This window comes from Anarrhichthys ocellatus, unplaced genomic scaffold (assembly GCF_004355925.1).
Source record: "Anarrhichthys ocellatus isolate YVR2014 unplaced genomic scaffold, GSC_Weel_1.0 scaffold33, whole genome shotgun sequence".
Classification (NCBI taxonomy): domain Eukaryota; kingdom Metazoa; phylum Chordata; class Actinopteri; order Perciformes; family Anarhichadidae; genus Anarrhichthys; species Anarrhichthys ocellatus.
The window spans coordinates 1806916-1834519 of NW_022280063.1; the positions used below are offsets into that span (position 1 = coordinate 1806916).

Consider the following 27604-nt stretch of genomic DNA (forward strand, 5'->3'; position numbering starts at 1 on the left):
CAGCCAGAATAACCCAATTTTCTAATCAACGGAGCAAAGAGAATCCGTTGCCTTAGTGCCGCTCGGAGCGGCTCCAGTCAGATATTAGAGACGGCGTCCAATAAGACGAACGGTCTCAACAGCGTGCCCCCTGGTGAAACCGGGATCGAGGTGGCAGGTTTTCTGTAACAGCTTCTATACAATTAGAGGGAGCGACCTGCCGTACTGTTACAGAAGTTGTGTTCCGAACTTTTATTTTGAAGGCTGCCATCGTTTTGCGCAGACAGACTAACATTTTATGAATCCCACATGGTCATGCGTACACATTTAGTCTGCAGCTGTCTCCAGGACCGATGCACACACATTTTGTGTGCGTATACTCTTCTCTCCATCTCACTGCCTTTGCGTCTCTGCCAGCTGTGAAGTTTCATTATGGGATGGCAACTTAATCTACCAGGAAAGTGGTAAGGGAGCAGAGTGGGGCTCAATCTACCCGGCAGTATTATCCGTCAATAGGGAACATGGAGATGAGATCAGGGACAGGGGCCTTTTTATGTCCATTTTTTTAATTTTATGAATTTAATTTTATGTGCGTTTTAAAAGCCTCCCTCTCTCTTTCTCTAACTCCGCAGGACTTCCTGGGCCAGGCCTACTGCACCCTCGGAGAGGTGGTCGGATCATTGGGCAGTCGCTCGGAAAAAGCTCTCGGGTGAGTCGTAGGTGTGCCCACAGCTGGGAGTGTGCTCCAATGTTGATCGATGGTCACAGCAAATGAGTAAAGAGTGGCACATTGCAGCTCATTATTATAGAAACATTATGAAGAGGATTAAACACAAAACTCATCCTTTTTAAGTGAGTACACACTACATTCTCCAAGAACTTTGTACATTTTCTGTCTGGAAGACTCTCTGCTGCTCGGTAATTAGAGAGGCTGAAGCAGTATCAATGTTCCCTAACATCTTTTTCCGGGGGTACTAAACTGAGGAACAGTGCACACCTACAGTTTTTTTTTTTTTAATGAACATATACAATTACACGTACACAAAAACACTCCCACACACACTCAAGGGTATTCTTACACATACAAACACATCCATCGTGTATACAGGCTTTTTAGGCAGCCTGTCCTCTGCAGCAATGCTAAAGATTACAATATCTGTTTCCTTGATGTTAGCCTGTTTATACTTTAACATAACTTTGTTGTTGTTGTTCTACCAGTTGTCAGAAAAAGTAAGAGCATATCACTGCAAAACAGACTTTGACAGAGTCTGAATCTGAAAGTGCTTTGGTTAGAAATAATTGAGCACAAATAGTTGTGTTTGGATTTTGTCAAAATAAGACTGAATTTACTCTCAATAATATAGCACGCATAACACATCAAGATCAATGCAGAGAGAGACCTGTAGTTGTTAATATGTAACTGTTAAATATGAGTTATCCATCCTTTCTTCAGCCACAGGGACTAAAACATTTATGTAAGGACAAATCATTGCTGCGCTTTGTCTTCAATTTGTCATCGCTCCCCTTGTTTGAGAATCACTGCTTTAGATAAATGACAAGACGCATGAAACCGCACTCGCATCAACACATAAATCATTTTTTTTCTTCTTGTGCGAACTTACAAAGTAATGTGACATTCAGGATTTGAAAGGTTCTAGTCAGACGTAAATGTTTGCCAATCAGCATTTAAAACATTGTTTTTGCATAAAGATGAGGTAGACCGAAGCCGAGTGACGAGATTATTGTCATGGCAGCATTTTGAACTGAACAGTATCCAAGCCTGTCCAATACCAGACCTTTATTTATTCCAAACCGATGCGCTCCAGCTGTCCCAGCAGTCAGAGATGCCCCTCTGTGCTTCTTAAAGTAAGTGATCCACAAAGCAGCACAAACAAACAGCTGGCTAGCCGCTTCAAGACAGGCATCCACTCCGACAGGGAGCGAGTTTTCAGTTTGAAAGAATTGCTTTGCCTCTATTTTAGTGACAGAGGCACTTCAGAGGTGCACCACATCTCTGAAGTGCTGCTGTTTGGCCCAAAAACGGTTCCACACTGAGGCCAGCCTGCACAGATATGTTACAAAACACTGCCTAAGCGGAAAGCTGGGATGCAGGGTACAAATAAGACAATACTTACTTTAGTGTTAGCCTGCACCGTGCAGCTGGATTAGAACATAAACATTATTCACAGATATTTAATATTCAAATACTTTGGATCAAGATCAGCTTCATTAGGATACTTCATTATCTACATTTATCCATGATGCTGCAATTTTGGCCTCCTCTGCTTCACATATTTTCTCTCTCTGTCATAGTGGAGCCCTCATTGCTTCCTTTCAATTGTGTCTTTTTAATCCAATTTGCTTGTTCATTCGAAGCTTCTAGAGCCTTGAGATCTGTAAAGGGGGGGGGGGAAATAACAGCCAATCTGGCATCCCATCACTGAACACTGTCAACAACCTGGCAACGTGTGTGTGTGTGTGTGTGTGTTTGTGTCTTTCTTTTCAGTGCGTGTTTGTGTGTGTTCCACTATTCCTTTTTTTGTTTTCGGAGCAACACTGTCATCAGCTTGAGCAGCAATCGCCATGGTGATTGCAGAGGTAGGTTTCCCACTCAAAAGGAATGACGGAGGGAGATGGAGAGACCTGTGCGTGTGTGTGTGTGTGTGTGTGTGTGTGCGTGCGCACACATGCTTTTACATGCATCATGGACGCCTCTAAAGTGCAAAACAATGTTGTTTGCCCTGAAGCTCTACTCAAGTAACCCCTCCCTCCACTCCCACTTCATCATCCACACACACACACACACACACACATCTATTTCATAATTACACCGTACAGTCTTTTTTAAGACCATCAATAAAGTGTAACATGTATTGTACACATGGAATACTATAATAATTTAGGCTGCCATTTTTATGGCTGCAAAAATGGTAAAGTCTATAGAATACATATAATTATATTATTATAAATATTGGGAGGAAAGGATGTTTGAATAGTTGCATAAAAAAAATAAAGCATAAAAAAAAAGGAAAGTCCAAATACATTCACTCTTCATTTTTTATACCAAATTACTGCAAAATATATGCAGCTAAAAGAAATCAAGACGTGAAGAAGCGAAAAGCTTTTAATAGATTCATATATTCCTTAATGCCCCTGACGACCTGTACAGGGTGAACCCCGCCTCCCACCCAATGTCCCGCAGCCCTGCACAGCATCGACAGCTACAGATAATGGAGAGGTGGATGGATATATTCCACAAGGCTCACATAGCAAATGTATCGACTCTGTTTCCGAAGACGTCACGAGTGATTTGGTGCAGAAATAGAAACCCTGTCAACATGTATTAAAAACAAAGGTAACGGAGGCCACAGCTGTTGCTTGCTGAGGTTGTGTCTGTATGTGTGCATGCATGTTTGTGTGTGTGTCTTTGTATGTGTGTGTTGCACTTTGTCAGACACACACCTGCAAACTTGACACGACAGGAGGGATCTTTAAAAATCTTAATGAGTGCTAATTACAGCTAATTACATTGTTCAATCAAACTCCAGAATGTGTGTGTGTGTGAGAGAGCGGGAGAGAAGGAGAGTGAGAGCAACAGAATGCAAAACAATGTCGAGTAGTTTCCTGGCCAACCCGCACTAGTGTGTGTGTGTGTGTGTGTGTGCGTGTGTGTGTGTGTGTGTGTGTGTGTGTGTGTGTGTGCCCATTACATGCTTCCCTCTTTTCTTTTCATTTGACCACAACCCTCCTGCAATGAATTCAGTGCAATCGTCAAGAATCCATAAAGTTAAGTTTTCACTGTCGCAAGTCCATTAATCTATTCTTGACAATCCTGTTCCTCGTAAAGCCGGTGCAGAATCTTTATTTGATGCTATTTCGGTTCTCAGACTCGTTTTTTAAATTTCAAACAGCTTTAACTCAGGTCTTGTCTTTTATAGCCATACGTATCACAAGTAGAGCTGTCACGATATCAGATTTTAACTACACAATGATCGAGGCCAAAAGAATTCACAAGTTTAACTTGTGCACCTCTCGATTTTAAATGGTGACTGATGATGTTTTATTTACACGACATGGCGTTAAACTGATTTATACTTTACACCTTGATGTGTATAACCTACAGGCTCAGCTCCTGCAACTTTACCTTTAACTTTAACTTTAAACTTTGAGTTGTGCTCATAGACTTTATATAATTACTGAGTGTGCAAAGTCACCCGTTGGTTTGTGGACTGTCGTCTTAAAGCTTCGAATTCTGCATTTTGGCTGTCGCCATCTTGGTTTTCTTTGCAACCAGAAGTGACACGAGAGGGTCAAAAAGAGGTTGAAAACACGGACAACTATTAGACCGGACAATGCCGTAGTACTGACCTGTCAATCACAAGGTAGCCCCGCCCTAAAGCATACCCTTTATCGACTATTTTGCTCTAAATGAACATCATGCTGTATTAAAGAAGACTTGAAACTAAATCTACAGCATGATGTTCATTAGAGACCATAAACTCGTGTTTACTGAGGTAATAAATCAGGCGAGAAGTAGAGCCATGTTCTCATAGACTTGCATACAATCAGATTGATGGCCTGATGGCCATGAGAAAGAATGCTTAAGGCGTTTAAGACGCGGAGGTCGCCGCCTGGTTGTGCTGCACGTTGAAATCCTTGAGGGCTCTTTTTAACTTCAGCAACGCATGACGTGTTACCCTGACTCATTGTTTACTTAGATTTGAGGCTCATGAGAGACGTTTTAATTAGCGTTTTATTACTGACGACATTTTCACTTGAAATACGGATGCTTGTGTCCATTTTGAGGGGCTCTTAAATATCCAGGTGGCAGTTTGAGAGTTAGGCTCTCTTTCTTTCTTCATTCTCTTTCCCATTTTATTTTTTTTCTTCCCTGCCTCTTGTTCCCACAAACAAGTCTTCTCGGTGTTCACAGGGTCAGGGAGAAACCCTGGTGAACTATGAGAGAGCCAAGTGGGCTACAAGAACTCTGACACACAAAAAGGCTGATAGCTGTGAATACAAGCCTGATTGTATGTATTTGGAAAGGAAGGACAAAGAAAGTCTCTATCTGCCTCTGGTGAACCGCATGACATGGATTTGATGTCAATCTTCCTTTTGTGTGAGAGAATTATGAGTTTCCTTTTAGGGGAGAAAGTGTGATTGTGTCGGGGCATGGCCGAGAATAGATGGATCCTCGTGCTCTTATAATTATAATTGATATCTCATTCAGGTATTCTCCCTTCATTGGGAGTGTAATTAAAATGACGAGTGTAAGAAGTGTGTGTGTGTGTGTGTGTGTGTGTGTGTGTGTGTGTGTGTGCATATGCATGAGCCCCTGTTTGTGCATGCATGTGTGTTAGGCTGCAGCCCAGAAGTGGCCCAGACTTAATTACCCGTCTCTCGCCAGACACTGATTGCAAATCCATGTGTCTTGATTAGAGGATTCACAGTGTTTCCTCACACACACACACACACACGCACGCACACACACACACACACACACACACACACGCGTGTGGGGGAGAGATATTCCTTTAGCCCTTCTCAACTTTGGAGTGCTTTTCTGTGTCATGAATAAACTAAAATGAGGAAAGCATTTACCTCATAGCGAGTATGAACTTTTCAGATCTTGAGCATTTTGTTTTTATTCAAAACGCACGTTAAATTCATTCACTTCACTTTAAATGCCAAGCAGAGGAATATGAGCGTTAAAGACCCACTTTTCTGTCTTGTTTTCACATCGTAGAGGGATAAATAACAGCACAATACAGCAGTGCTTGATTTCAGCAAATAGCTAAACCACTCAAGAGATCGCAGCACAACATGCTTCCATTATTCATGCGTTGTCGTCATTTTTCTTTTCCAAGGTGGGAAAATTTGTTTACAAAGCAGTTTCGTGTTCCATAAATTGTTTTTGTTTGGCTTCGAGCCGGTCTTTCTTGTATTTTCCCCATGGTTGCGTCTGTATGCGCGATGTATGCGTACGCATGTAAGGCAAAACTGTGAGATACATTATTCATCCAGTCACTATGTAATCCTGTCAGCTGCCACCCACGCATCATTTCAAGGCAGATCTCTCAGACAGAATAATGACCGCCTCTCTGTAAAGTCGAGGACCGAGCAAGCATTTGAGGAAATAACGAGCAGAGGAATCCCATTCCATGTCCCACAGCGGGGGCCCCTGCTCGGCAGAGTTGTCATGGAGACGTGGATTCTGGGCGCTTGTCTGGGGTGTGAGTGTGTGTGTGTGTGTGTGTGCGTCTTTAACTCTTTCTCCATGCATATCGTTGCTGTGAGATGATTGAGACTGAGAGGGTGCAAAACTAATAGAAAAGAGACGGGGAGAGATTTACTCGTTACTGTTTACTTCTAAAAATTTGCATTTGACTCATAAGACAATGAGATGCCTGCTGTTTATATTCTGTACATTATCGTTCCTCCTTTTCATACTTCCAGTATAAGCGATGGGAGACCAAAAACACAGTCATCGCTTTGTGCAAAATTCCAAAGTTTATCTGAAGTTACAACAACAAGACAATTAGCTCCAACATTCGCCATTTACAGTATATGTAGTCTTAATGCCTGTCAGCAGGTCCGACTCCCCGCGACACCCGACGAAATTTACACTTCTGCAGCTGTCTTTCACCGACCCATCAGAAGCTGTGTTATTTGGAATGAACGTACAGCAGGCAGATCCAAATATCCTGCAAACTCCGCCTTTCTCAGCTAGAATCATATCTAATGCTATTCTATTCTGCAAGGTCATTAAACTAGTCTTCGCTAGCTGTGCATGCAGTCCTGATGTAGCGTCCCTGGTGAACTTTACAAAACGCTGTTGGTTATAGTAAAGGTAATTGATCCAATTGATATTTTTATTGATTGACACCCTTTGAGAGAAAACAGATTCTAAACCTGCAGCTATTTGATTTCTGGCTTTAAATTCATTAGACACCCCCCTTGGTACCCCTATGTCATCTATGTATCTTGGCTATAAAATTAACCTCCCATGGTCCAGTCCCCCCTGCTAGTCAGCACCACTTACACCTGTGGAACTCTTCCACAGCCAGCTGCCTGGCGATACAATAGGCGACTGCTTTCTCCTGTCTGCGGATGCCTCTGTGTTCTCCACCCTCTGTGTCGTATTGTGTGCGCGTCGATCCAAAACTGGCATCCACTGCTCCACTCCCCAGATCTGGATCCACTCGACTATGCACCTTGACTAAAACCAAGCAAAACAGAACTACCCAAGATTCAGCAGTAAATGTTAGAATACATCTTCGCTAATCTGTAGTTGGGTACAAAGTTGTCACATGTACAGATACAATTTAAAAATTCACAATCCAGTTCTTAGATGTGTGTGTGCAACTCACCTCTGCATCAATTAATTTTCCTCTGCTTCACCTTTTCCTCTGCTCCAAACACACTCCAAGGTGATCACATCCGAAACACTACTTTTGTAATTCTCTAGGAATTGCTCCTCCTGGCCGCTAGGCGGCGGAGTTGCTTTTTTTCGTTTTTCTTCTTCTACAAAATAATAGTACTTCCGGTAGCTTAAGCTATGCTAACGGCGAAGCGTAATTTAAAACAAAAGATCCCCACTCACACGTTTCTCCAAAATCCCACGCTTTATTTCCACTCGTACGTCCTTTGACCCCTCTCACAATCCACCGGTTATTGTCTTTACAAGCACCTTTCTTTTCTATTTACAGTACAATAAGGTCCGGAGCAAGCGCTTAGCTAGCTCCTACAGCTACAAACGTTATGGCACAGTCTCATTCAACATTTAAACATATGTCAACACTGCTAGAACGCAGACTAGACACACGTATTACTGGACTTATTGTCTCTTAATTCCCTAATTACCCACACGATTCATTTATTCACTCAAAGCAAAGGCCTGGCGAGTCAGTTCTCAAGAACCGGGACCCCTACAGGAGCTACCGGTTTTCGGGGCTAAGTGCCAGCCTCTGCCCAAGTAAGCGGAAGTGTATTCCAAAACACTTCTAATTATGATTTCTTAATTATGAATTATTAAACCCATCTATTATAATTTCTTAAAACCCAGTTCTAAACCCAAATTTCCTACAACTCCCCCCTACTCCGCTGTTCAGAGCGGATTAAATAATACCCTGGAAACACAATCCCCCTCAGCAATTCGAGGTTGAGTTTCCCCTATCTAAACAATCGCAAACAATTCAAGTATTTTTCTTTTCTTTTCTTTTCATCCACCCCTATCTGATCACCCTACGCTTGCCTCACTACACACAATAACAGTCGATTCCGGTTGAAGTCCTCTGGTGTCCAGGTGTTGGGGCTGTAGATGGTGGAGGAGGGAATGGTCCTGCATCGAGTCCAGGCTCCATCCTGAGGGCTAGAGAAGAATTTTCTGAGAAGCCTTGTCTGCTCTTTTTACACTTGACAAAAGTACATTTCTTAATTATTGCACCCTGAAATCCCATTATAACCCAATAAAACAAAAAAATCCTCAAAATAATCAAACAAAACAATCACTCAGCCTATTTTCCAAATTTCCAGTATCTCACCGGATGTGTTTAGAAGTCCTGAATTATGATTCCTTAATAATGAATTATTAAACCCTTCTATTATAATTTCTTAAAACCCACTTCTAAACCCAAATTTCCTACACAGCCGAAGCTCTGGCGGGAGGCAGCATCGAACCAGCACTAAGTGGGGCCGACTGTCTTACCCTGGAGCAGTAAAATGAGAGGTTTTCTAAAGGGAATCTGGCAGCTGCAGATCTTTACGACACCAAGCGTGAGTGTCCACAGGGGCAGACTGAAAACCGTGGAGCGAAGGGCCACTGACCGAGCTGCTGTATTTGAAGTGAGAACGCGCTGCTCTTTCTCACCTCCTCGGTCTCCGTCTCAATCAGTCTTCCTCTGGATATATTAACACACATCATGCATACAACTCCAGACCTCCCCGTGCTGTCTGGGAATAAAAGGAAATGATAGAAGGAAAAGGTGTCTGCTCTCCTGAAGGTGCTGTTTTACCTTTTCTTCCCAGCTTTAGATTTCTGAGAAAAAGGGTATTGCATTTAGCAAGTAAAAAGGGAAATATAAGTCTGCCATTTCAAAAGAAACTGCGCCCCCCAAGTTCCTTGTGCTGGAGTAAAAGGAGGCTTGAATTACATTCACGCAGAGGTCCTCAACCCCAATCCTGGGCTGTCTAAATGACTGCCTGAGTCGATTTATGCCAGGTGCGTCTGTCAGAGCGGAGCTCATCAGACGATGGGGCCCCTCTCGCTGGATTGCAAGACCTCTCAAGTCTCATGTCAAGTCAAATTATGTTGCCCAGCTCTCCCTCCCACACGGAGGTGTTGTGATCAGAGTGGAAACATCGCTATCCCTGTTGCATGTGAGGAAGCATTGAAACATAGCTGCACAGGAAAACAAGCGTTTGAACAATTTCAAGTAGTTTTTTTTATCATGATGGGTTATAAATGATGGGTTATAACATGATGGGTTATAAATTTCATAACCCATCAACTTAATCATCTATAAAACTATCAACCCCGACCGTCGGGGACATGTAGTATGTGTGCGGTGCTCAGCGGTGATGCGAGGTTGAGAGGGGAGAGGGAATCCCGAGATACACTGCATGGAAGATACTCTACGCCAGAGGTGGGCAATTATAGAAAAGTATATTTGCTTAAGTACTGTACTTATGTACACATTCAAGGTACTTCCACTCCACTACATCTCAGAGGGAAATATTGTACTTTTAACTCCACTACATTTGTCTGGCAGCTTTAGTTACTTTAAACATTATCATATTTCAAACCCCTCCTAACTACCCAAACTGAACAACAGAGTATAAAGGAGTTAAAATGAGCTCCACCTAAAACATCCAAACAAATATACACATGTAATACCCATATGTAATAGTAAAACACTGACAGGGATCATGTTTCTGCAAAACTAGTACTTTTACACGGAGAGGATGAACGACAGAAGGTAAATAATTAGCTTTTGACTATTTCCTTACACGCACTAACATTTACAGTTTCAGACGGTGGAATCAGTCAGCTCTGTGTGTTTGTAAGGGAGGAGGAGGTGTTGCAAATGATGTCACTGACTTCACCTTTAAGACCATGATGTTTACTCAGAGAAACACGTATTACACATGAACATGCATCACCTATCCCAAACGGTCCACTCACACAGTGAAGCACACTCCCAGACGGTCAACTTGCCCCCGCCCCCCCCGCCCCTCCCATGCAAACAGTGTCCCGTTTGTATCTTGAATGCTTTTGAGGCGGAGTGAAGTAGTAAAACTTTCCATGAGGTTTGTTCCTGGCCAGAGTCTAAACAGAGGTGTGCTGTCTTCCAGTAAGTCTCACCTGATAACGTGCTCTCACATTCAAAGCTGAGTTCTCTGCATTTGATCTTCTGAAGTCATCCCTCGCACCCCTTACACTGTGTCAGTGAAAAATAACAAAAGGACATGTTTTGTGGAAACCGGTACAAATCTCCCCTGCATCCCCCCCCCTGCCCAGTGTGCAATCAACCGCAATCATTGAAAAATGTCACGACACTGATGAGACTGGTGTTTTGGGGAAAGAATCTATTCTTTATTTTTTTTTATAGAAATTTCTGTCATCCTGCGGTCAACACGCCGCAGTGGCAGTGCTGAGCATCGCCGAGTAGACAAACAAAGCAATGGGACGTGGTCAGTGTGGGACACGGTGCAGGTCACCACCCATCCGCATGAAACTCGCCCCGTTGCTATCGAACACGACTCCATGCCGTGTCGCTGACTCCTCTTCTGGTGTACACACTTTTCTTACGCCGTTTCGGGTCGTTTCCACAAAGTCAACCGACCTCCACCTCGAGCTGACCTCGAACGCGCGCAGACATAGGAGGACGGTTAACACGTAGAGTAAACAACGTGGCCGCGCCAAAATACGCGAACCGTGTGATTGTGATCTTAACCCTTTGCCGTGTTGTGTGTTGTGTGCAGAGGCATTCAAGGGAAGAAATGCGGGACCATCATCGTGAAAGCCGAGGAGCTGAACAACTGCAGGGTGAGGACGAACGTGCACTTGTTTTCCAGTGTTCGGCCTGTTTCTCTATCTTTTCTGTTTCTATTTGTGCTCTGTCTTTGTAGTTTTGCACAATAGATATAGAGGCACAAGAGGCCCTGAGAATACTTAAGCCCAATTCCTACACAATAAAAGCAAAAAGTTTATCAGACGAGTCACAAATATAACTGAAGACATCAATGACTACTGTTGTTTACTGTTTTACTAGTGTAAAAATAAATATTTCTGAATGAATTTTTCTTACTAGCTTTAGTTATATTCATCTTTCATCACTCGTCTCCTATTTTTCGGCCTCAGCACACATTGAATCATTTCTGGGGCGCCATCGTGTAGCTGAAATCCGTTCTTTTAAGTTGACGATAAAGAATTTTTAACTGTTTTCGTAACTATGTTGCTCCTGCATTCAACGTTTGCATGCAGTGAAATCAACTGGAGAAGAGCGGGAGATTTCAACCTTTCCACCAACAGCTGTCTAAATAAACCAGAAATCCTTCTATCTACAAAAAGATGCTGCGACCACCGGCTGGAAACATGCATCGATCGACAATGTATTTATATTCAGTCTTCTTCTGCCTCTACTCTTTAGGAATCAGTGATGATGCAGTTCTGCGGGAACAAATTGGACAAAAAGGATTTCTTCGGCAAGTCCGACCCCTTCCTGGTCTTCTACAGGAGCAATGAGGATGGCACGTGAGTTACCCTCCTCCTCCTCCCCCCCATTCCTCATTCACTCTGCCTCCATCTTTCCTTCTCCCCCTTTCATGTTGGGTTTAATACTTCCCTGAATCCAAAGGAAATGGGTTTCATTGATTTGCCTAGGATTAAAAACCGTGCCTCCTGTTTGAGCTCGTGTGGGAATTACATGTGGAAGTGAATGTGTGTGACGTCCGCACGAATGTGAGTGTGTGTGTGTGGTGAAGTAGGAGGCGTTGAACTGCAGTGCTGTGGTATGTTCACAGAGATTGTGTGTGTGTGTGTGTGTGTGTGTGTGTGTGTGGTTGTTCGATCCAGCTCTGTGGGCTCTCTTCCATCCTGCAGTGTGTGACAAGCCAGATAAGACCTTTTGCTCTGAGGGCGCAAGATACCAAGTCCACCTGCTAGCCAAGGGACTAATGAAATTACATCTTTGCAGTGTGTGTTTAAGTGTGTATTTGTGTGCATGTGTGTGTCCTGGAAGTGGTCCAGCTTCCACAGCCCTCCATTTGTGCTCTCTTAGTTTGTGGAAAGTTAGTTATTTAACTCCATTACCTTTTCTGTTTCCCCGTCTCTCCACACAAATCTCATGTTTCTCCCTTTTGTCCTCTCTCTGCCTCTCCTCGTCTCTCTGCAGGTTTACCATCTGCCACAAGACGGAGGTGGTGAAGAACACATTAAACCCAGTATGGCAGGCCTTTAAGATCCCAGTTCGGGCTCTTTGCAACGGTGACTACGACAGGTGAGTCCTTTTTTTGTTTTTCTTTTAGATGGGATGGATGGTCTGCTTACACATCGCGTAGCACTGCGACGGCGTATTATACGACAGCCTATTAAGGCCATTGTAGGAAAAAGCTAAATGATAATTCACAAAAATCCCAAATTTGAGAGATTATGAAGTCATACGTTTACGAAAAAACCCTCAAACCATGCAAAACCGTGTTAATAAAAAAGAAAATATTTGTTATGTAAATGCTTCACTTTAGGAGCAACGGAATTCAGACGGCTGGCCTTCCAACGGTTTTGCGCTCCACAATTTTCAGAGTTCTTTTCTTACAAATGTATGACTTCAAGATCTCGCAAATGCGTCAGTTATTTCTCTGAAATTCACCACTTTAATCTCTCAGTCTATCTGAGTTCTTTTCTTGTATATTTACGACTTTAATCTTCGGAAATTCAGAGTTCTTCTTGGAATGTTAACTTCCTCCCGGCAGAAAATGCTGGTGTGAGAAAACCCAGATATCCCCAATATTAGAGGAGGTACTGGACCACATTCACAGCTTATAGTCATTCATTGTTACCGTTGACTGAGATATGAACAATGAGCCTCGACGCTGTGCATCCAAACACACTCGCATAGGCAGCCTTTTATTGTTTAACATGCATTGGGGAGAGTAATAAAATAAAAATACAATCATTTCTTTTAACAGCAGTGTGTCAGTGGTGTATATATTACATCAAATTTGAATACAAATTGTATGAAGCTGTTTTCAGCTGCTAAGTCGAAATATTATTGTGTTTGGCAGTTTTAGCAGTAAGAATTTGCATATGATTTTGTTATTTTTCCTATAAAACAAAGCGTGGATGTGTTATTTAGCTATCTGGTTTTCGTCCGGAGATTTGTTCGACACGCTTGTTTTCTACGTCATACATCATACGACACTAACGTGAACATAGTGCCAAAAAAACATTGCATTCTTAGGCAAGTCTGCACTCACTTACATTTCTCTGCATTTATTTTGATATACCACAACAACAAATGACATCCTGCCCCCAACACCCACCCACTCACACACACACACACACACACACACTCACACACACTCACACTATCTATGTGTGTCTATGATCGTAATTGCTCTTCCGAGTATGAACGAGGTACGTGATTGTGTGGCTGTTCTGCTGCTCATTAGAAAGCAGAAACAACAGGAGATGAAAATGCATGAAAATGAACTAATTGGAAGAAAGAAAAAATGGGTGTATGTGTATTTGACCAAAAGAAGGACTTTATAATTCCACTCTATAAAACATCTTGTAAATGTGATAAAGATATAAGGTATAGATATAGATATAGAGTGGATCATCTGCATGCGAGAGACCATTGTCCATTGTGCTGATTCAGGGACTGCTGGGATGCAGGCGCTTCAGTGGAACTTGCTGTTATTGATATGGTGATGGACAGGGGGTCTCACTGCTCTAAGGAATGCTGTGTTATGAATTTCCATTCTAAATATTGAACCTATTTTAAAAGGTATGGCAGTAAATTCTGCTGCTTCTCTGTAATGTTTCTTTTTTGGTGACATTCAGCTCAGTGGTTCCTCACATGTTTCCTGGAAGGTGCTACGCAATTTGATGATTATTATTGGTAAAGGAGCTGAGCTAAAAGTTAATGGTTAATAACTGATTGTTGAATAATATGAATATGAAGAAGGTCTTTAGGTTACATTAGCAATTCATTGGAATTAACTAATTTAAAATGCACCAACTGAACCCTGTCTGTGTGTTCCCTTTTAACTATAACCTTTGGAAATAATAAAATTATGCAAAAAATATGGACCTGATAAAAAAAATATATATAGCGTTGTCACGTTTGTATTGCCTCTTAAAACAAATTTCCAGCGTTTCCAGCTTTTGAAATGATTTTGCGTTGCTCGAAGCCCCAGTGCGACAACAAACAAGTAGGAATAACAAAGCGCGTCTCCCTCACGTCAGTCATGTGTTCGCAGTCCATCGTCGGTGTCGACGGCAGCTGTGTGGCTAACAAGCGAAACGGGGTTTAGCTTAGCTCAGCTAGCAGACAGCAGCATTGATCTGAAGTTTGGTCCAATAAGCTTATTAGAGGAGTCTTATCAACTCAGGACACTCACAGTGGACTGCACATACAGTACACACATACACACACACACACACACACACACACATTGAATCTGTCTCTGCTCAGTCTGGGAGAAAAGATAAGGAGGAGCTCAAGCTGGCAAACAATAGAGAACTGTGTCTTTCTGCTCCTAGGTCTTCTGATGGACCTGTGTTTGTTCTCTCACACACACACACACACACACACACACACACACACACACACGCAGTAAGACTACAAGTTCAACAAGTGAAATCATTGTCAATTTCCTGTCACCTCATCAAAGCTCAGAGTGAGGGGATGTCTCCTGCTGAGATGTGGAATAACACTGACTTAATGACACCCCCCCGCCCCATAAACACATAGCATCTACACCCACATCATTAATCGTCTCAACCAGGAGACACATTCATCCCCGGGAGTGCACGTCGCCATCAGCCAGCCCATTCATGCCTCATCTCCCTTTTTAATGTGCATGTGGCTCTTCAAGCTGCTCTAAGGCCCATTAATGGTGCTTTTTCCTCCTCTTCTTCTTCTTCTGATATAGAAAGATGACGAGGCTGCGAAGGTGCACTTTTGTGCCTCAGGTTTTTTGAATCAGGTGCCGTTTTGTTTCAGAAGGCTGGCCAAGCTCTAAAGCAATCTCAGTCAGTGCTGAAAGGACGTCATACAAGACTCATGAAATACTACAGTCTGCTCAGAAAACTTTGATGCGTAATTCGCCCCGTCTCTGCGGTTGAAAGCGACAAACCTAATCGACTGAGCTTGTGAGTGCTACACGGGTTTGTCTCTCTTGGGTGTCTTTTTTATTTTTGTTCTCTCTCAGTTTTGAATCGTTATCACACCCGGGGGCCCTTCACCTTGCTCTCTCCCTCCTTCCCTCTCGTGCCTTTTGCTCTCTCTCTCTGTTTTTAATTCAGCCTCATCTCGTTTATCCTTTTCCCTCAGCCCTCTCGCTCTCTACCGATCGCTCTCCTGCTTTTGTCGGACAGAAATGATCCTCCTGTTGAAGATGAAGTGATAGCGCAGCATATCTGCCTCTTGCAGGCTATTCTGTTTTTTGTTTTTGTTTTTATTCACATTTCCTTGTAAGCTATAATGGGATGCAGAGATAGATGTATTTTGGAGATGAGGACAGCCCTGTTACCAGAGGCAAATACAGTGACAGGCAGACAGTGTGTTGTAATAAAGATAAGCTGCAGAATGAATCAGCCTCTCCTAATGCCTCCATGACAACAACGACAAAAGCAAACTAGCATCTGTGTTTATTTAGAAATTAAGAAGATAGAGCTTTAGCACCTTGAATATGAGTATAATATGTTGCAACTAAGCAATGCCATGCCTCAAGGAATATTGAGACAAATGCATTTCAGTGGAAACATTAATAGAGTCATAATTCAGAAAAAGAAAAAAAAACGTGTCTTGTTAATCTGATCCTCACCTTGTGCTTCTACCAACAGAACGATCAAGGTCGAGGTGTACGACTGGGACAGAGATGGCAGGTAATTACTATCTTTTATTTGCCCGCTTATATTGTTTTTTGGTGTCATTAAACTACCATTAAAACCCTTTAAGTTACAGCCTGTAAACACATACCGTAATACTTCTCGGGACAAATGATGACTTCGTTCCGGTTCAACGCCTCTGCTGTTTGTTACTTTACTGCAGAAGTATAAGCGGAGCCTTCGGCCGCGTGCAGACACACAACCGCACTGCGTCAAAAAACACAACCACCTCATTGATTTGCATAAGGCCGCTGTGTTTTAGGGGTGGGCGATACAAAAGTTGGTTCTGATCACCGGGCGATAATTACAGTCATCAATATACATTCCAATAGGTTTTATTATTAAAAGCAGCTAATCTGCTATTTTGTGGGTAAGACACATGTCATGATTTTAAAATTATGAAGGTTTATGAATACATTTTAATTGCCTTAGAGGGATTTGCAAAACTTGTTCTGTGTTAATGACTTAATCACATGCATGTTAAGGCACAAGAAAGTTTTTAATGATAAAAGACCGACATAGTTATTGTGTGAGCTCTCTCAACTAACAGGGCTCAAGTTACAGCAGCAGAGAAGCAAAGAATAAAGTTAATGTGTCCATAACGCGACCTAACAGGAGACCAATTTATTCATTTTTTGGTAACGATCCGGTTGACGCAAGTATTGATATCAATACTTAAGGGTTACTTTGGTATTTCTCAACATGTTATTGTATCTAAGTGACTAATGGGGACAGCCATCTTTGAAATTGGTTCTGTATCGAACGAGAACGCTGCAGATTACAGCCGCTCAACGAGCTGCAATGTAAACACTCGGGGCACTTTGGCACCGTCAATGTACGTCCACTTAAAGTGCTTCTTTTACCACTCACAGGCTCATGTTGTTATTATAAGTGTCTGACAACATTATGGGAAATGAAGTTGTTTTTTTTACCTTTCGCTGTTTGTTATCGCGCCTCGCTTGGAGAAGTCTCATTCTGAAATCTAGCGGCGCATCCACATTCTCGAAATCAGCTACATATTCAGCCATGACATGGGAAATATTTCAGATAACTCAAAGCTAAGCTTCCTGTACTCCAACCCAACAAGCTCTGACAACACCGGCACTCCTCTCTCACACATGACACAATAATGACATCATTGCAGCACGATGAGCTGCTGCCGTCGCTCCAATACTGGACCAATTTCAAAAATGGTTGTCCCCTTAGACACTTGGATATAAAACTACACCATAAACTACACCAACACAAGCAGGACCAACGCTTTACAGTTCTCAACACCTGTTCAGGCAATTTTGTGTTAATGAGTTTCAAGCTTGTGAGGATAGCAGGTTGTTGCACAGATATAAGTCTGATATGCAACGACAACCTCAGTAATCACTGATAAATACGCAGCAATACATTCCCTCATTACTTCTTATCCTGATTGCATTAAACATTCAACGCACGTTAGCTTCCTGTGCCACAGCTTTTGCTAATCCCACACATAATTAACACTAGTTTATGTTTTCAGTAGGGTGCAGGATCGTCACAGATTGACTGCTTAATGATGAGTCTGGATTCTGGCTGCTGACAGTCAGGCAGAAAGAAAGAGGAGTGACATTTGTCAAGCTGTAGTTGAACAGGGAGTTATTTCCCTGTTCTTTATGCAATCTATTCAATGTCACTCTCAAATCTGAAAGCGGGTAACACAGTGACATTTCGGTGTAATGTTTTTTCAATGGGAACCAGAAATGCTAACAATTTTTCATAACAAGCTGTTTGGTTTGAAGTGAGCCTCAGTGTTTGTTTCAACCATTGTCCGTGTTGCGTTTGCTGTCTCCTTTTCTCGTGGTTGAGTTGCTTTCGTATTCACTAGAATCCATCACCGGGGCTTTGCTTTCAAGTTACAGAAGTTGGAATCGTTACTTTATTGTGGTCTGGACGGGCTGTCTGAAAATAATCAAATGGAATATATTGTCAAACAGTACTTTTGTTTTAATATGTTCTCGCTCTGTGTCTTCCTCGCTTCTCTCCATAGTCACGACTTTATCGGAGAGTTCAGCACCAGCTACAGAGAACTATCCAGAGGGCAGAGCCAGTTCAATGTCTATGAGGTCAGTTTGTGTGTGCGTGAGCTTGCATGTACACGTGTGTTACTGTTTTCAAGTCAACAATGATTATCCTCTCCAGACCAGTGTACAGGTCGATAGATCCCTCACACACCCTGTAATTGGACGATTGTGTTTCCATCTGGAACATTTTCTACTGAAGTTTTACTTTAGTAAAACTAAACTGCCATTTCAGTTCTGAAACTGATTTTTGTTATAAAAATAAAACACAACTTAAAACAGTTTTATAGGATGTGAACTGAAAAATAGCTTCTTAAAGGGCCAGTGTGTAGCATTTATGAGCCGAATTGGAAATTCATTTCATAACTATGTTTTTTATTAGTCTATAATCACCCGAAACTAAGAATCGTCATATTTTTAGTTAGCTTAGAATGAGCATAGGGAGCCGGTCCTCTTCAATGTGCAGCCTCATGTTTCTACAGTAGCCCAGAACGGACATCGCAGTTCTACAACACGCTTGTGAAACTGCTTTAACGTGAGCCGCAGGGTGCAAAACCGTGGCACCGCCAGCCGCTGTCTGACTTTCTGTTGCTCCTACAGTAGTGTTAATATGGTAAGGATGGCAACCACACCGTAAGACGTCACCAAATTCTACACACTGTCCCTTTAAAGTAGAAATAAACTGCTTCAGCTTGAAGCAGATAGAAACATTATGGATCATGTCAATGTTGCTTTGATTACATCACCTCTTATAGAGACAGACACAAACCAGATGCTTGAACATGAGACTTCACATCAGCTGATGCCATTTTGTTGTGTACAGATCAGGTTGGATTAAGGATGGAAATGTGTCATGTTACTGACATTTAAAAAAAAAATGTATATAGCCAACTATTTTTTTTTATCTGTCCATTGAGAGTCAAAGTTATTAAAAATGCTTTCCACAAACAAAATTCCATTCACCTCCATTGTAGTGGTGTATGGAGAAACGAGTCAGTCTTAAAACAAACAAACAGGAAAATGCTCAAATTTTACATAAAAAAGTGTATGTCCTCAATATAGTATGATATAAATATTCCCCCCTTCCCATACTCCAACATATTATACTGTATATTTTTGTGTTGGTGCATAATCACTGATCACTGAAGATGGGACTCTCATAAGACTTAGTTAACGTTAATCAAAATCTTAAGCCTCACTTCGTCATGCACACACACACACACACACACACACACACACACTGACAGACAGTTACGATGGATCGCTGGCTTATCTTCTCCCACGAAGAGTCAACACTTCTTGATTAACAGCATACCACACGGAGAGGAGAGCACACAGGGGACTGTCATTTTAAACAGCTGCTGTGTGCCTAATGGCGCTCAGATGTGCACATGCACAAAGGTGCACGCAGAGGCACTGGCAAGTATGTGAAAGCACAGCAAGCACGCAAAGTCATTTGGGGATTTCTGACATGTTTCTTGACCCCGGCTTCCAACTTAAAACTGGCAGTTAGAGAGAAGATGGCTTTAAAGTCCCTCGGTGTTTGTGTGTAAGTGTGTCTTTGTGTTACAACCACGTTTCAATCATTACACCTCACCTCCAGAGGCAAACTTGTCCTTGTGTGAGCCAAGGAGAAATGCATAAATCCACACATTTGTATGTGGTCCTCTCTTTCTGTTTAACCTTTGCTTCAGTTTAATTAAGCCATAAAGCTCGGATTTAACGGCTCGGAATGCAGTGTTTGGGATTCAAAATGAGTTTTGGTTCTGTCCCTGGCTGTCCCTACATAACGGGAGCGGTTGTATGTTTTAATGAGCCTGGACTACAACATCGAAGAAAAAATGAATGGACGCCCAACGGCCCGGAAACATGTCTCAAACAACAGGGTCTTAAAGCGAAACGTAAAGATTGTTAGATGCGTAATCTTGATTTACTGTGCACTCACTCCGTGTCCTGTTGCATATTCATGAAGTCACACCCATGTTCATGTTGGACAGAATAGCTCCAGTGACATATGTGTCAACACGTGTAACCAGTGATGTAGATAGAAGTGCAGTAGGTCCAAACTTTGCTTTCAGGAATTGATAAGAGGAATCAAAAAAGCATGCTCCTTAAAGAGGAGATATTTGTAATATATTTTTAATATTACCAATGAATCACATGACTACTCACAGAGAGTTATCTCCAAACTCTGCAGTTCCTCGAGGTGCCAATTCTGCACCGGTACTACTTACAGTAACAGTGTGTAGCATTTAGGGGATCTATTGAAAACAGATATGGAATATAATATCGATAAGTATCTTTTCTTTAGTGTATAATCACCTGAAAATAAGAACCATTGTGTTTTCATGACCTTAGAATGAGCCCAGAACAGACAAACCAAACACTCGCTCTAGACTCTCGACCACTCGCGTCGTAGTAGTTACACGCTCGGCACAGGAGAGAAGTTTCAGTTGGTTGCAATCTGCAAACTCACCCCTAGATGCTGTCAAATCCCACACACTCCACCTTTGAAATACCAGCCTTGTGAAAGACTGAATTGTAGAAGGAATGACTGAATGAATAAATGTCAAAATGACAGCAGAGAATCTTGTATTTTTAAGGTGATAAATCCAAAGAAGAAAGGGAGGAAGAAAAAATACCTCAACTCTGGAACGGTGAGGAAATATCCATCAATCATGAATCATTCTTTTCCTTGATACATAGCTGCATGAAATGCAATACTATGCTATAGTAGACCCAGACGGGTACCTCTGTCATACTGCCGAGTGTTAGTGGTCGGAAAGGATTAGAAACTAGTGTCGCATCAGAGACAACACCCACAAGTGATTACCGTTGACACAAAGCTAATTGTGGCCCTATCGCTTACAGGTAACACTGCTGTCATTCCTGTTGGACATTGAAGTCACCTTCCTGGACTACATCAAAGGAGGGTAGGTCACCGACCATGCATTCACACTGATGGGTGGGGGTGGGGGGGTTGCGGTCCTGTTAATGAGAAGCGACGTGTTGAGTGTACCGGCCCGTCTCGATAATAACCCCATCACGACTCAGTGTTTGCAATATGCCAAAGATAATGATCATACAGGGAGTGAATCAGATGGGAAAGTGTACATTTGCATGCATGTGAGAGAAGGACGAGAGAGTGAGAGAGAGAGAGAGAGAGAGAGAGAGAGAGAGAGAGAGAGAGAGAGAGACAAGGGTCAGACTCTGAAGTGTGCGTGTCCTCGTATGTAATCTTGTGTTGTGTTTTAGCACTCGGGCACCCGCCGTGCGCACAGCGGGTGCTCGGCCATACGTGTGCACATGTGCTTGTGTAGGTATGTTGCTCAGAAGAGTTGACCGTGTGTGCAACCAGGCATCACGTGAATACCCGCCCACACACTCTGCCCTCATTACACTCACAGAAAAGAGAAAGAAAATCTCTATAAAATCTCTTAAAGTATAAGCCTGTTCCCTCGGAGACGGACTTGGAAGAAAACACCATCTATTTTCCAGCTCGCTTTTTTTTTTTTTCCCAGTTGCTGTTGCTCATTTCAGCATTTTAACACCGCTCAAAGAGCAGAAGGGCCAAAAGCCGGCCAAAAGGTGCTCGAGCAAACGAGAGGATTATCCGAGGAGCCGACACAATTGCTACGCTACGCTGACTTCTCCTTACACAGAAAATAGTTTTTGAAGGACTTTGCCAGTTAAACCCGTGATATATTGATTAGTTGGATGTTGTTGTTATAGGTAGTAGGCTACATAGCTTTTAGCAGATACATCTAGCCAAGAGATGGTAATATACAGTATGTGCACACAGTTACTAAGAATGCAGATCAATATGCTATTGACTCACAGGGCATTAAGAATGCACTCTGTGTGTCTGTTGGATTTAGATATTAGATGGAGCTTCTGTTTAGGTTTCAGGAAATGGAAATGAAGCAGAAGTATTCATGTAGTGCGTGACAGGAAGGCTCTCATGTTTGTGTGCTAATGCACGTCACGGCCTCATGAGTGTGAGCAAATTGCATTACGGCCAAGCTCGTCAGAATGACCGCATGTGTGAGAGCTGCCTTTCGAAACGCACGTTTGTGTGACAGCACCACGTGTCGCGGGCATATGTTTACTCGCTCCGTCGCCCACTGCTAATGGATAATTCCCGTCCTCAAAGCCTCCCCGCGCACACACACTGCATTCCCAGCAGCACCGTCCTTCAGAGAGCACTTTGAAACTCTCAGGAAGGGGGCCGTTTTATTCATTTCCCCCCTTTATCGGCAGAGCTTTGGTAGCGCGAGCCGGACGCTGTTACACGCTTGTGTGGCTAAATGAAGTGCCAAGTGCTGTCTCACTGTTTGAAACCTAAATGGACTGTAATGGTCCAGTTCCACTCACTCCAATTGCATAATGGGCAGACTGTGTATTTGTGCAGACACATGCACGCCCACGCTTGCACACGCAGGCACGCACCCTCCCAGGTACCTTTCTCACTTCCCCCGAAATCCCCGGTGTGTCTCTGTCTCGCTCGACTGTCTGCTCAGGTATTTTGTCACTTCGCCAGTCATCTCGTTCCATTTCCTTCTATCTCTTTTCAGCTCTCCTCCCTTCTTCTCTCTTATCTTCCGATTGGCAGCTCTTTTTTTTTTTTGCAGTTTTAGCCCAATCACACAATTGTTCATTCGGAGCTAATTAGGAACATGATCTGCTGGCAGCATTAGCATTAATGATTTGAGAAGGCTCCGTCTCAATCTGGAGAGCATCGCTGCTCCTATTCTTTTAACTCCCTTTGATAAAGCATTAGTACCACCCATTGATTCCAACAAAGAGGGCCTCTATTCATGAGCACCAGGATGAAGATGAAGAATTGCCGGCTATATCTTTCATTTTGAGTTGGCAGCCCCGTCACTCACAGTGACAGATATTGTTTCCCCTTGTTTTGGTTTGTGAATTGAGTATTGAAACCAGAATAGAAGCAGGAGGGAGCTCCGCTCATATTGAAATCATTCTGAGAGGGTTATGATTAGATCGAGGAGTCAGAGTCAAGACAAAGATTTGGAAGAAATCAAATCTGTGAAAAGAACCGAGGCGTTTGTCGTTGTGGGTTTTACTTAGCAGAATAAACAAGCACTGCCAATACCAACATTTGGGCGAATCTGACTTCATGCAGGTATGAGCTGTTTATCTCTCCTCTCCTCTCCTTTAGCCATTTGGACACTGTCCAACCAGCAACATATGTTTGCATATTATCAGGAGAGGTCACACTGCAAAACCTCTGCTGTTTTTAGGCCACTCAGTGCACTCATGCATATGTTTCCCTCTGGCACTTCAGTGTAAGAGGAAAGCAGACTTCTTGTGAACATTTTAGAATTTCCTTTCTTAAATAGAACATTCCCACTTTGAAGATTAACATTTCCAATATGAGACTGGCTGTCAGGACTATAATGTAGGTTTTTTTAGTATATTCCCTAAATGGTGATAATTATCTGTAGGAAAGTAGGATTTTTCTTGGCTCACAAGTTTGGTTTTCAAGATGAAAGTTAACATGTGGAGGACGATCAGATTATATAACGACAGGCTACAATACAGTAGTTCTGTCTCTAAAATATAAGCATATTTCTGTTACTATTCTCAGATTACAGCAAAATACAGGGGACAATTGTAATTTGTTGGTTTTTCGTCATGGTAGATTGTCTGGTTTAGGTTTAACTATACTGGCTTTAGTCTTGTTTTTTTGGTAAAAATGTTTTTTACTCCTGTCGTAAAAGCATAGACTGTATATCAGAAGTGGACGTAGTCACAGTGACGTCACCCATTTGTTTGTGGCCTGCTGTTTTGACGCCTTGAGTTCGGCGTTGTGACCGTCGCCATCTTGGTTTTTGCCAGTCACCATCTTGGGTTTTTTTCATCGAGAAGTGACACAAGGGGGTGGAGCCCAACTGAACGCTAAAGAAATGTGTCCAAAATGTTACAATTGACTTTTATAAACTGAAAACACACAGTGAAAGGGTTAAAGTTGTAGTGAGGAAAACACGGACAGCTCGTGGACAAAACCGTGGTAGCAACCTGTCAATCACAAGGTAGCCCCGCCCTAAAGCATACCCTGCTTTATGGTCTATTGTACTCGGGACCATCATTTACTAAATGATCAAGTGAGAAGTCGGGTCATTTTCTCATAGACTTCTATACAATCTGACTTTGCAACCAGACGAGTCGCCCCCTGCTGGCCATTGGAAAGAATGCAGGTTTAAGGCACTTCCTCATTGGCTTCACTGCAACCCCGGAGGTTGCTGCCTCAGTGAACGTTGCCCTGCTGTGGGAGCATTTCACCGGAGATGTGTCGAGAGAGAATCTTTTTACAGTATGGACACGAAGATGCTTTGAAGATTTAGGAGAGCCATTAGCATTCCGCCTTTTCAGTCTGCAGGAAAAAAGCTTATTTGAATGTAGTGTGCAACCTCCTCATCAGCCGGCCCCCTGCCGTGCGGTATTTTGTCATATTGGTTCCTTGCTGAGTCACTGCACGCTTTAACAGTGGGGGGAAGAGACAGAAAACCAGCTGGTAGAGTGGCATTCCCCTTTCACCCCAAACACATTATTGAATACTGTACCTACTACACACAGAGGCTCACACACACACTATTCAAGATGGGCAGCCATGTTTTTCTAACGCAGTTCAAACTGTAGGTATTGTTTTGTCACATCTGTGTGTATGCTGTATAAGACACAGAGAAATAAATACCAGGAAATAAAATTGCTTAGTGAGTAATAGAGAAAGTGAGCAGGCATCTTCAGTGTGCAGTTAAAGCGAGGCTCTTTGCCAGCCGTTACTCACTGCAGCTGCCCAGCAGCGGTTAGAAATGACTGCCATTATACATTTAACCACCAAATGAATACTCTTTCCCATGGTTTTTTTATGTTGCTGTGAAGATAAACACAGAAATATTTCCCCTGAAGCCAAAGGTTGAGGTAAGCTTGCCAAGAGGAGGATTGCAGCCATTTACAGAACATCGTGAGACGATAAAGGCGGCCTTAGAAGGGGTAGGGTACGCTTCCCTGTGCCTCCAGGACAAAGAACGATAAGGTTTAGCTTCAGAGGCAGGCCGAGCTCACGGAACATCTGAAGCTCGACCACATGTATCCTTATCATATCTGCCGGAATATTTTGACACGGCTGTGCGGTGATGCTTCGCTGCGGATCTCCTTCTGCTGCTCAGGTGAATCTAAGTCTGTTCAGTTCAGGAATGTGTGTTTATTTAGCCAGAGCCAGAAGCCATAAGTTGCATCTTCTGGTGTTATCGGCAGTGTAGATGAAAACAGTCCATACCATGAAAACAAACCCTTTTTATTCACAATTTATTATAATGTAATAATCATTTTCATATGCAGGGAAGAGACGGGAAGTGGTTTTATCCTAGGTTTGACGCTGTATTACAAACATTAAAATACAAGCAGTTTTACTGCAAAGATGTACAATGTAATTGATATAAAACACAAGAGGATATGTTTATGTTGAGCAGATTTGACAAAAAATGATTGAAAAGACAAAGTTAGGATGAAATCCATAAACACACATCACCAGTGAAAATCCCAAGGGCCAATAAACTGATGTCTCACTGACATTCCTGCGTGATTAATGCAGAGGATAGCGTTGACCTTCTGGAGAGTGTCCTGTGTTCTGCTCTGGATATTAATTTTCTCTCCATTTTGGAGTCAAACATTTAGGACTGATATTCATTTTGCAAAGCAACAATCTCTCTCATTGACTTTCAAGCTAATGACAGTGAATTACGCAGCCTCGTAGCTCAAAGTAATCGCAGTCAAACTGCAGTGGTTTGAGCATGTGGATCAATGAAAACAATTGGAACTCACTTTTGAAATGTAGTCAGCCAATATATCCTCCAGGCCTCGACAGTAAGGGCAACCATTTTGAGAAATCGGCCACCAATTCTTGTCCTGATGGAAACCACTTTAACATACAGTGAGGTAGCCGTCACACACACAGGTAGAGGAAGGCGGCGAGGCTCCGGCGTTCTTTTGTCCCTTTTTATTGTCCGTCCCTGAAATCACCTTGTTTCTCTGGCTGTCCCTACACACTCGCATAGTTGGAGTTCCTCTCTCAAACTTCGTGAGTGTGTGACAGAAAGAGAGATTGGGTGGGAGAGAAAGAGGGCATGCATAATTTAGGCTGAAGCTACTCCGTGCCAACGAGCAGAACTGGACCAGAATTCCCTCTCTATCGCGCTCTCTCTCTCTGCTCCGGTGTCCTTGCAGCTGTCCTCTAGAAAAGCTTGTTTACTTGAAATTGCTCTGATGTTTTTATCATGTTGAGGAAAGAAATCACCCAATGACACAATGTACAATTCAAATATTTTTTTTAAACGTCTGCGAGGACATTTTATAGACTTCATCAACTAAAGTCATCAAACTAACTTGATATCATTAAAGTAATTGAATATCCAACAACCTCAAGAGTAAATAACTTGACAGCATCTGTATTACTTCCAGTTAAGGCATGTGGGTAATACTTTTCCCCAAAAAATAAAAAACCTGAGTGAACTAATATCTGTACGCTAACCCGAGATGGCAGCTCCACCCCCCAGCCCTTGTGGGTTTCTTGTGCTTTGAAAAACCCCGATCATCAAATGTCTCTCCTCCCTCTCCTTGTGTCTCCTCTGGAAGGCACAGTGCCTGCACCTCACATGGCTCTGCTGAGTTGACAGAGATGATGAGCTGCTGGCTGTTTGACACTATCTGAACACAGGATATGCGTGTAAGGTAGACAGGGAGGCTTCTGTGTGTGTGTAGGTGTGTGTGTGTGTTTGGCAGCGGGTCAGGATTGGTGTGAAAAAGCTGCGACAGGCCGACTGAACGCTTAACCACATCCTGTTCCTGCAGGTTAACAAGTTAGGAAATGTTTTGATGTAGAGAGATGTGCCGCTCTCTCATGCTGGGTGCTGTGGTGTGTGTTGTTTGTCTCTGTCTTGTTTCATGTCTCTTCATCTCTTCTATCTCGTTTGTTTTTCCTCTCAGAAAGAAAACCCACAAAGTGCAAGTGTTGTGTGTGAGGGATAGTGTAGCAGGCCAACACGCGTTCAATCAGGAAGTTCGCTTGTGAAGAGAATTACTTGTGTAACAGTTGTGTAACTCTGGATCCGATTGGTCTATGCGGTCTGATTTAGCATTTGTAAAATCACCAACGGATCCACTTTGTAAAGGGCCGTGGTCACAGCTGAATGGAGGTGAATTTCGGGAGCAAAGTCACGGTGACACATGTTTCTTCTCAACAACAACCTTCCTCTGCCTCTGAAAGCCCAGTAACTTGCTGTCTACTCATTGTTGTAGGAACTCTGTTTGCACATGAATCACTTTACCCGATTGTGCCTGCAGTCCATTTCTTCTGTTTGTTTCTGGTTGGTGTGTGTGTGTGTGTGTGTGAGAGAGAGAGAGAGAGAGAGAGAGAGAGAGAGAGAGAGAGAGAGAG

The 27604-nt window shown here is 42.7% G+C and overlaps 1 protein-coding gene across 2 annotated transcripts in view; it reads left to right on the forward strand.

Moving 5' to 3' along the window:
* The window catches only part of LOC116393314 (copine-8), a 70203-nt gene that overhangs the window by 30832 nt on the left and 11767 nt on the right, over window positions 1-27604 (forward strand). For both annotated transcript variants that reach the window (XM_031865502.1, XM_031865503.1), the window contains exons 6-13: window positions 612-688; window positions 10963-11026; window positions 11631-11734; window positions 12375-12479; window positions 16052-16093; window positions 18114-18189; window positions 20748-20801; window positions 21016-21077. In XM_031865502.1, coding sequence (XP_031721362.1) covers window positions 612-688; window positions 10963-11026; window positions 11631-11734; window positions 12375-12479; window positions 16052-16093; window positions 18114-18189; window positions 20748-20801; window positions 21016-21077 — 584 coding nt within the window. The remainder of the gene's footprint in view (window positions 1-611; window positions 689-10962; window positions 11027-11630; window positions 11735-12374; window positions 12480-16051; window positions 16094-18113; window positions 18190-20747; window positions 20802-21015; window positions 21078-27604) is intronic.